General features: G+C 33.8%; 1 protein-coding gene across 1 annotated transcript in view; it reads right to left on the bottom strand.

The window, feature by feature from the left end:
- The window catches only part of LOC145263669 (aldo-keto reductase IolS-like), a 104,306-nt gene extending 97,722 nt beyond the window's left edge, over positions 1-6,584 (bottom strand). Inside the window, exon 1 of the mRNA XM_080120544.1 lies at positions 6,129-6,584. Coding sequence (XP_079976670.1) covers positions 6,129-6,245 — 117 coding nt within the window. The 5' untranslated portion in view covers positions 6,246-6,584. The remainder of the gene's footprint in view (positions 1-6,128) is intronic.
- Between the last annotated feature and the right edge of the window lie 4,993 nt (positions 6,585-11,577).

Consider the following 11,577-nt stretch of genomic DNA (forward strand, 5'->3'; position numbering starts at 1 on the left):
TGTTATATTAGCTATGGAATTAATGTATGAGCATGACACTTGTGACGTAAAGAAAATAGTTTTTGTGACATAACAGAAACATTTCTATGAAAGTATATTAAAAATGAAAAAAAGAATATAGATAGATTTCTATGAGTTGTTCTGTTTATAATTGTTTATTTTTGAAAAAAAAAAAAAAAAAAAAAAAAAAAAAAAAAACCTTACAGCCATTGGTTTGCCAAGGTAAATCTTCACTATTCAAATTTTGATATATCGTTTAATTTAAATGCGAAAAAAAAAAAAAATTGGGATGCTGAAAACGTACACAGTAAAACAATAAGTTGTAAAATGCTCTTATGGTTGTCAAAGGTTATTTGTAAGAAAATTGCATTAAAATAACTTAAACGTAATACGGAAATGAACAATGTAAAAAAATGCACAAATGCACAACAATTTAGATTTAAACAAAAAAAAAAAAAAAAAAAAAACAGTTGGGACGCTGAAAACATACACAGTAAAACAATACGTTGTCAACGAGTCAAAGTTGATTTATTTGTAAGAAAATTGCGACAGTATACTTGTAATACAGAATAGTTGCAAAACATCCTCACCCTTCCCATGTTAAATAATAATTTCTAAATGTTAATATTTCAGTGTGCAGATCAAATTCTGTAAAAGTAGCGATTTGTGTTTATTTGTTTACATTATTATGGGTTAATGCTTATGCGCGCATGCGCAACTGGATGTCGTAAACCGGAAAGTGGGTTACATCACTCATTACAAGGTCATTTGAGTTTTATAATTATATAGATTACAATAGAAAAATGTAAGCATTAAGAATTGATTATATAATGTAATGAATTGAATTTTTTTTTTTTAATTTTTAATGCTGCAATATTTTAAGCTATAAATTTACACTAGAAAATCTTGTCCTTTTCTTTTCCAGCTTTAACAACTAGTCCTTTACTTTTCCATGTTTAAGCTTAACCATATTTTTCATGCTTGCATTTTTCTATTGTAATCCATGATTTTTCCATGCTTCCAATAAATTCACTTGTTCTTTGTTTCATTTCACTCTTATCTTATGCCTCCATAGACACATATTTAATAACAATGTACAGCACGCGTCTGCTTTCAATAAAATACCACCAATTATCTCTTTCATTCCGTTTCATTTGTTACTTCTCTTTTTACGCTAGCAGTGAATTAGTAGCAACAGTAGTTGCTGAAGTAACGTGGTTGCTTTGGAAGCCAGTCATAAAAGGAGTCGCTGACCTCCTTAACACCAGAAAATTCATCATAACTTTTGTTTTACTGAACGAAAATTGAAAAAAATTATTTTCACAATATAGCTGAGAAGGTGATTTATAAACTGTAAAAATTGTTTGAAATTTGGTAAAAAAAAAAAAAAAAAAATGAGTGATCGCTCACTGCTTTAAAGCAGTTCTAAATGACTAAAACTACCACTTAACCATATATTAAAACACAGTAGTGTTTGAATGATATATATTTATCTATATCTCTAGAAAAGTGAAAGTGTCTGTCTCTGTGTGTGTACATTTCCCTACACAATAACTGTCAATTTTCAGCCTAAAGACTCGAAATTTAATATACAGGGTACTGAGATTTGGGAAAATCTTTGTAATCCATTTCCGGCCAGAAATTTGGCTGTTAAGGGATCAAAGTTCAACGATTTGACCTTTGAGAACTCTACCAAACTCCTCCGCAAATTTTGGGTATAAACAATTGAAATTTTAGATATAGGTTCCTTAGACATGGCTCTAATTTAATAACTTGATTCGAGCCCAAAACAATAAATGTTAAGGGTCGTAAGAGGGGTCAAAGTTAAAAAAATATTTGACCTCTGCAGTCTCTACTAAATTACTCAGACAATTTCTGGTCTAAACATTTGAAATTTTACATAAAGTGTATTCAGAAATATGGCAAACTTTTTAATTGGTTGGAGTCGAAAATTTGAGCTACCAATATATAAATGTATGTATGTATGTCTGCATGTCTACCTAAAACTTTCGACAGAGGCGACGGATTTTCACAAGATCAGTATTGTTTTGAAGCTCGACCCTTCAGACGACAAATACCAAAAACATTGGCTAAAAACATTCATTTCTTCACCCTCAACTGGGCACGTTTCTACAGAGAGGGGGTCGCTTTTTTTCGCCGATATTTTCGAAAGTCCTCCCCTCTTTTCGATTGTCTAACCTTAATTTAAACCTACGTCACTTCTGGTTTGCTGGTGGTCATAACAGCAAAGACGTCAGGTTTTTCCCCCGTTCTTTTCCTCTTTCGCGGTACGGTTTGGAGCCTGTCTTCCTACTACATGTTTTTTTTTTGCTCAACACACACCTCCAAACACCTGGGCAACGTGGGGCACCCATGCTAGTATATCTATAAAAGTGAACATGTCTGTGTGTGTGTGTGTGTCTGTGTGTACACATTTCGCTACTAAAGTACTGTCAATTTTTGGTCTGCAAACTCGAGATTTGACATGAGGAGTATTGAGATTTGGGGAAATCTTTTTAATCGGTTTTCGTACAGAAATTTGGTTGTCAAGAGATCAAAGTTCAACGATTTGACCTTTGAAAACTTTACCAAACTCATCCGCCAATTTTGGATCTAAACACTTGAAATTTTAAATGTAGGTTACTTGGACTTATTCAAACTTTTTAATTTGATTTGAGCCCAGAAAAATAAATGTTAAGTGGTCAAAGTTTAAAAAAATATGACCTCTACGGTCTCTATCAAATTACTCAGCCAATTTCTGGTGTAAACATTTTAAATTTTACATAAAAAGGTATTCAGAGATAGGGAAAGCTTTTTAATCGGTTGGGGTCGAAAATTTGAGCTGCCAAGGTGCCAAAGTTCAAAAGATTTTACATTTGCGGTGTCAAGCATTTTAATCAGTTTTGTCATAAGGTCAAAAGTTGAAAGAGTTGACCTTTGCAGATTCTATCAAATTCCTCTGCCAATTTTGGGTCGAAACACTTTAAATTTTAGATGTAGGTAACTTGGACATAGGTCAAACTTCGTATTTTGATTTGTGACAAAAATAAATAATGTTATTGGGTCAAAATTGGGGTCAAAGTTAAAATTGACCTCTGCGATCTCTACGAAATTACTCATAAATTTTGGTCTAAACTTTAAAATCTTACATAAAGTGTATTCACACATAGGACAAGTTATGAATAGTAGATAGGGCCCGAGCAAAGCTGGGCTGAATTGCTAGTATACTATAAAAGAAAAATTTGTGTGTGTACATTTTCCTACCAAATTACTCTGTCAATTTTCAGTCTACAGACTCTAGATTCAGTTTTTGGCTGAAAATTTGACTACTAAGAGATCAAAATTCAAAAGATTTGACCTTTGCGGTCTCTAGCAAACTATTCAGCAAATTGTGGGTTTAAACATTTGAAATTTTACATAAAAGGTCTTTTTAATCAGTTTGGGGGCTAAAATTTGGCTGCCAAGATGTCAAAGTTGAAAGTTGACCTTAGCAGACTCTACCAAACTCCTCCACTAATTTTGGGTCTAAACACTTGAAATTTTAGATGTAGGTTACCTGGACATGAGTTTTTTTAATATATATATATATATATATATATATATATATATATATATATATATATGCGAATGCACATAAAGTTATGAACAGTACATAGGGTCCGAGTAAAGCTAGTATATATATATATATATATATATATATATATATATATATATATATACACATAAAATAGTGGTGTCTAAATAGTTTTTAAAAGTGCTATTTTAAAATAGTATATCTTTTGTTTATTAAATTGTTAGGCGAAAGTACAGAATAGTTACAAAACACCATCAGCCCAGTAACATAAGTACAAAGTGATTTTTTAATATCGTATTTAGCTAAATCCATAACAAGCGGAACTTGAATGAATGGTTTATTTTATTCTCGCTACACTGTAATCACGCGATTAAAATTTTAGCAGACGAAAAATTGAGAGACAAAAGGACCAGAAATACCGAATAGGTTCATTTGGGGGACTAGGCACCTCCAAAAGTCACCACAGAATTAACCCCCCACCCCATATGTAAAACGATGTAACTTTATTATAAATTAATATTATCAATATAACTTTTGTATCATTTAAAAGAAGGGCAAAATAAACTAGTAATAATTTTTTTTAATTTTTTTCATCGAACGAAAATAATGAAATTGCGAGACGAAAATCGTGTTTACATAATTGGCGCTTTTAAATAATGTTCCCATGTAGTAGACATTCTGAACGTGAAAACATACCCGTATTTAATAAATCTAGCAAAAATCAACTAATGGTCAGATTTTTGTGAAATTTTCGATACTTATCCATTTTAGAATGAAATTACATATAAAATGCAGTTTTCGTAAAATATACGAGGGGAAATATTTTTTTTAGTGCGTGTCCCCCCCCCCTATTTAATTTTTCGAAATTTGATTATATTTAAATCCATCGACATTTCTATTTATTATGAAATATAAGAGTTCAAATAAGTAAAACATTTATTTATTTTTTTGAAATTTAAATACACGTATTAAACAAAAAATTACCTTGAAGTTGCAATTTAAAAAAATTGCATACATTTAATATTATTGTTTTTTTTTTTTTTTTTTTTTTTTTTTAATAGCGTTTTTTCGAGTTGAGAGAGTCGCAATATTTTTCTCGGTGGTGTTTGGTCACAAAGTATGTGTTCAATTTAGTAGAATGTTATAATAGAAAACTGAACACCGACGATAAAAGTCATAAAAAGTTTATTTTTTTTTACATTTTTTTTTTTATCTGAAAGTTTGTAATCGATGAGATTAACGTGAAAAAGTGTAAATTGTGGAATTTCGAGGGAGGGGGGGGGGCAATTTTCTCGCTACACCATAATCACGTGATTAAAATTTTGCAGACGAAAAATTAGGAGACAAAAAGTTAAGGAGAGCCGGTTTTTATTATAAAAGGTTAAATAAAGACTATTTTTATGTTGGATTTTAAAAAATGTTAATGAGAAATGAAAAACTTTGGTGTTTATGTATTTTTGGTACCGCGCTATTTTTAAATAGTTTTTTCGGGTTAAATTCAAGTTTCACGATTTTTTTTTTTTTTTTTTTTGTTAAATAGTTAGATGGAAGAACAGAATAGTTACAAGACACCCTCCCCATGTTAAGAATGACTTTCGAAATAACGTTACTTTTTCAGCGTGGTACCAAAACTTTTACTGTTGGAAAAAAAAAAAAAAAAAAAAAAAAACTTGAAGGGAGGATTTTGACGGTCTTCACAGTCCAGCCGACAAAGCTTTTCAACACGGATACAGAACTTGAAGATAACCGAGTGACATTTATTTGACGTGTTTCCACCAATACTTTGTTTAATTTTCGATTATTTATTTTATTTTTTCTATTAACATACTTCCCCCCTCCGACAAAAAAAAAAAACAGCCCGGTTCATATTGTGTAGAAGTGCCGAAATAACAGAATTTACTTAAATATAGGGGGGGAAAAAAACAAATTTAAATCAACAATTTCTTTCGTTAAGAAATTACTTCGAAAAAAGTTGTTTAGTAATTGTTGTTGGATGGTGAAAACAGTGCTTGCTTGAATTTCGTCGACTAATCGACCAACACACACACACACCGGCCTTTTGGCTAAGAGCAAAGTTTAGTATCTGACTAATTTTGGTCAGTGTGGTTGTCCCACTTAAGACTTACTTGCAAAGAGTTGCTTTTTAAGAGTATTACCCCCAACCTCCTTATGTTAAGAACGGCTTTCAGAATAAACACCTTTTTTGCAGGCAAGTCCTCAGTGGGACAACCAAGCCACATTGACCCTAATTTTTTTTTTTTTTTTTTTGTCATCGGCCAGTAAAAGCGATATCTCTAGAGGCCATTTTTATTTTCGTCCAGAGTACCCGCTTAATGGGGAGCTGAAATTCTCCCACATTAAAAAAAAAAAACGACCTTGTCCTCGTGGCATAGGTCTGCGTATTTGACGAAATCCCGTTGAGCACTGCAAAATACTGAAACAACTGCAACTATGACATCCTAAATACATGTGCTCTGCTCCTATTTCGAGGGTCAGCCGGTTTAAAAAAGGACATTTTCAGTTTTAACAAAAAAAAGAGGGGGGTGTATACTACCTCTTCTGTTTGCGCATCCCACGTATTGTTTGAAACCCCGGCATTAAACTGCCACGTTCCTATACAAATAGGGGAGACCTTCAAATCACTGCCGGGCAACTGTACCAACTCCATCATGAAAATTGTACCAGATCCTAAGAAATAATATCTGACAGAGATGGAAGATTCGATTTATTTAAGATGGTTTTTCTTCTCCTCTCGTTCTCAGCCTTTCTTCGATTGGCCGGGTCGAACCAAGAAGCTTTACCATTGGTTAACAACAATGCACTTGGCACGCACATCTTTATGTGATAATTTTTTTTATTATTATATAACGTGATTTCTTTTCGGTTTTATCTAGTTGAGGCAGCCCTTATCGCTTCTTTCGTTTAATTTAGGTCGAGTATGTGAAGGTATTTCATTTCTTTGCAACAATCAAATTTTATTCTGGGTAATTTTCCATGTTATTATTATGCCACGAGTGGCACGGGTAGATAACTCTAATGCACTTATTAAAAAGTTTTTCTATTCTCAATCATTAAAGTTAAGCGATATTGAGTCCGATTATGGTAAACGTGATTTCCCGACCCATGTAATTTGAGTGGGAAAACAATATGCAATAACTACTTTAATTTACCCCTAATAAGGCACATTGCTACTGCTATGTTTGTTTAAACATAATATTGACATTTTCTGATTTGTGTGTGTATGTTTTATTTTTTATTTTTATTTATTTTTTTTTTTTTTTTAATTATTCCCTAAACGTTTTCGTCATCAGACGATAAAATTTATTTGAAAAAAAAAGTTATTTTCTTTCTATTGTGCAAGCGAATTGCGTTGATCTGCTTAGGGAAGTAAACGCAGGCAAAATACAATACAAATGAATAGTTCTAAAGGAAAATTGGCAGTCTTGCAGTTAAGTCCCGGCAAAGTTCGACAACTCTAGAAGGTTCTGTGTAGCAGCCACAGAGAACTATTTTCTCTTGTGAATCAATGCCCCCCTCTGAGTTTTTCGGCCACAGGTTGACCAATCAGCTAACAGGGCGCATTGATTCATCTGCTCCCTAAAAGTCTAGAAGGAACGTCAGCCAGTCAGATCCGAACCTCCAGCGTAGCAACATCTATCCTCTTTCATCTCCTGTCCCCAGCAATACGGTCTCGATTTGAGACAACTGCTATCCAGCCGGGGATGACATGGTACTGATTGACCGACGACGAACTTAAAAGAACTTCTCATCAGTATGGCCTGTATTTAAGAATTCAGGTGATCGCTCATCTCCCTCTCAGTACAGGCCAATAAGTCTCCTGTACGTCATGAGTAAGTTGCTGGAATCTGTGTTAAATAGAGAAGTAATCAACCATCTCAGCAAAAATAACCTTTTTAGTGACATGCAATATGATTTTCGTTCTGCTAGATCTACAGCAGATGTGCTTACAACAAACATTCGTCCACTACTTTTATAGTGCTCAAATCGCTTATTTATAAGCAAATAGGATTAGCGAATCTCTTGACGAGGCTACCTTTCTAGTGCAATTGCTCTTGACATATCAAAGGCCTTTGATAGAGTATGGCATAAAGGTTTACTTCACAAGATCTCCAGCTACGGTATAGTGAGAAATGTCTTCTCAATTATTAAATCATTTCTTTCTGATAGGTTCATAAGAGTAGTAGTTGATGGGCAGAAATCAGAAGGTCACAGTATTTATTCTGGAGTCCCTCAGGGGTCCATCCTTGGCCCAACTCTCTTCCTGATCTACATCAATGATTTTTCAAATCACATCCTTACATCATTCGTAGACATTTATGCTGATGACACTACCATCTATGGCAGCCCACCAAAGGCCGTAAACCACCAAGTTCTCTCTGATTCTCGCTCCTCTGATCTTGAGCACATGGTAAAACGGGAGAAGAGGTGGTTAGTTACTTTTAATGCATTTAAAATCAAGCTTCTATCTTTACATCATCAATGTTCTGACCCCATCTAGCATCAATTGAAATGGATGACTCTCGTATTGTGTTATATTGTCTCTAATATAAAGGGTTGAGTGTGTTTGTTGCATCATCTCTAATAATGGATTAGAAGAGATGACGTGTTATATTATATTTTTATGTTGTATCATAAAGGGAATCGTGTGTGAGTGACATGTATTTTCAGAACCTACCTCTGCTTCTTCGATGTTGGACCATCTGGAAATTTCTCATCCTGGAGGGAGACTTGATACCTGTTTTTGGATGAAGATTCAATCACTCCAAAACAAGGAATTAGTTATATAGTTTTTATTTCACTTTCTCCAGATGTCCTGCAGAAGGTGGAAGTGAAATCGGCCTGTGTGGGTTCTTCTTCTACACATGTCAGCGTTCGTTCCCCCCCCCCCCGTGAAGAGGAGGAGACAACGGGAAGCCGTCCGTTGTCTTCTGTGTCCAAATCAAATCTCAACGATTCAGCTAACCTGATCACATGACTCACACGCAATCAAATCAACTGATCTTTTACTTCCGGCCAACGTGTCTACACTATAACTCACCTCTTCCTCTCTCTCTCTCTCTCTCTCTCTCTCTCTCTCTCTCTCTCTCCCTCTCTCTATTCCTTAACATTCTCTCTCTCTCTCTCTCTCTCTCTCTCTCTCTCTCTATCCATTCTCTAACATTCCTTTCCCCCTTATTTATAAAAATGTATGACGAAGACATACATTTTTTTACTACCCACTTTTTCTAAGGGAATCCTAAGCTCACCCCACTGGCAAAGGAACTGTCATACCATCATTCAATAAATCATAAATAAAATAAATAAAATTACATCTACAAATAATACCATGTGGCGCGAATCCATGCGCCCTCGGAGGTCAACAACTCTCTGTGACCCCATGGCTTCCATCTCGCATCTTAGAATCATGCAGAGATCACAATATCTCTCGTCACGCTATAACGCGTTTCCACAAGCACATGACTCATACGAGATAAAAGATTTTTCTTATAATATTATGAGAGCATTTTCCTATGTCTCCCGCCGAATTACGCATCCGGAGAAAAATCCCACGAAAAAACAACAAAAAAAAATAATTCTACAACCATTTTGAAAATTAGAATAAATATCGACTGAACCTTTGACTCTTCCAAACTTAAGAACTAGTTGACCCCTTATTCAACCCAGTAGTGTGTATTTTTTTTCCTACACTGCTTAATCTTATTTCTTTCTCTTTTTTTAACATTTTATCATTATTATTACTATCATTATTAATTAATTAACATGTTCTTACTTATAAATTAATTATTATCTCAATAAACTCCACAAGGCAAAAATTCACTCCTCCTCCTCCTTCTGCGAAAAAAATACATGTCCAAGAACAAGAAAAAACCTGCACAATTATGCTGTGAGAAAACATCAATCGCATGAAAATATAAATTTAAAAAAATTCTTACAATCATTCACAAAGTCTCATCTCACCAATAAAAATTACAAATAACAAAAACATAGATTCGTAGAAACCCAAAATTGTCCACGTCAGCACATTTTAAGGTCAGGTTACATAACATTTGACCACCTCACAGAATCTCAAAAAAAAATAAAATAAAAATAAAAATTTTTTTTTAAATCACAGTCGTTTACAAAAAATACATAGACATTTACAATTAAAATACATAGTCGTTTCCAAAAACAAAAAAAAAAAACGACTCACTTAAAATTTTCAGACAATCCTTCAAAACAAAATTCAATACAAAATAACAATTGATGGAAACTAAATTTGTCCACGTCAGCACATTTTGAAAAAAATAATATCCCCTTTTACTTATCCTAGTGATTTTTATTATGCCCTTTTCTGCCATTTTCTCTACTGCAACTTACGCCATGTCAGGGGAACTCCAATTGCTCCCTGACGCTGGACAGAAACACATTTCGCTTTGTTATATTGGAAAAACTTTTTTTTCCAGGTTGGTAACCGCGACTGCCTTTCAAGGCTCAGCTCAGCGAAATATATCGGGATTCCATCCATGGATTTTTCCATGTTGATCCTACTCGAAATCACAGAATCCCATCACCCTACGACAACACTTGTGTTTTTTTTTCTTTTTTTTTTCCATCTAAAAAAAACATACATTTTAACATTTCATAAAACAGTTTACATACAATAACATTTTTCCACACCAGGAAAAAAAAATTCTCACGAAAAAAAAAACGTACAATTAGAGAAAAAAAACAATTCCACATTAACAGAAAGTATCCATTGTTTCTTAACAAACAAACAAAAAAATACACATTGTCTTTTCCTAAAAGTACACAAAGCTTTTACAATTTAGCAACAATTTAACCTTATAATTTGTTTAACTTATAAATTCATAACAAATATTTGATTGACGTTTTTCTCTCGTAATCGTGACAGTCATCTCATTTCTTTTTCCCTTTCGTTTCACCTCTGTAACTAAAGTTTATGTGTTCTATTTCTTTTACACCAATTTGTTATCAGTCTGTCGATTGATATATCTGGGTTTTTATTTTTTAAATTATCATATAATATAACTATACATAATTTTAATGTGTCTTTTTTTCCGTTGTGTCTCTATAATATATTTTTTTTTATGGTAACCACCAGGTTCGAGATTTTTCTTTTTTCTTTCACACTCACGGCACCAAATGAGCGTTTGAATACATATACGGCGCAAACATAGAATGTTTTCTATATCTCCCGTCTTAAATAATTTATTCGGCCGGACCCTTTTTCACGGCCCATATGGCATCATTCAGGGATGTGGCTAAAGTAACCTCATGTTCGTTAACAGCTCTCATTCAGCCATCCCATGCCAATATCTCAAAAAAAAATTTTGCCGACATCTCATTCGTCAGATTTCTGACTTCTTAAGTTCTTACGTAACAGCGGTATATATTCTATCTTTTTTTATTATTCTTTCTCCTACTTCAGATTCACTACATAGTGGCCACGTCACCACTACACGTCCGCTCTTGCGTTGGAAGTTCTGTTACTCCCAAGATTGGGCATTTTCAATCAGCCGAAGCTCACAGGCGGCCCTATCTACAAGCTTAATCTATGTGGGTGCATTCTATCGCGCACCCTCGTTGCAGCTCCAACAAGCCTTTTAAGCCCATAGGCATGCAGTCTCCCGTCTTTATTGTATGCGAAAAATATGATCTTTCAACCGTCGCACCGGTCAGCTTAATCAAGCTACATACAGATGGCGAAAATAGCATTTTTCATAATCGAAAAACCTATTAAAAATCCCCCTTGCAGGGTCCTGTGAACCTCCTCCAAAAAAAATAGTTAACCGCCTACGTAAATTTAAACCTGCCCCCTTTTTTAAATTCTAATTTGACTAGACTGACCATTTTATCTTAATCTAATCTTCTGATTTTTTTTTTGATTTTTTTTCATTGCTATTTTGCAGACCACTGGAAAACAACAATTATACATTATATGATACAATATCAAATCATCAATACACATTTTTTCTAACAAT

This window comes from Euprymna scolopes, chromosome 39 (genome assembly GCF_053919585.1).
Source record: "Euprymna scolopes isolate OS-2025 chromosome 39, ASM5391958v1, whole genome shotgun sequence".
In the NCBI taxonomy this organism is placed as follows: Eukaryota; Metazoa; Mollusca; class Cephalopoda; order Sepiida; family Sepiolidae; genus Euprymna; species Euprymna scolopes.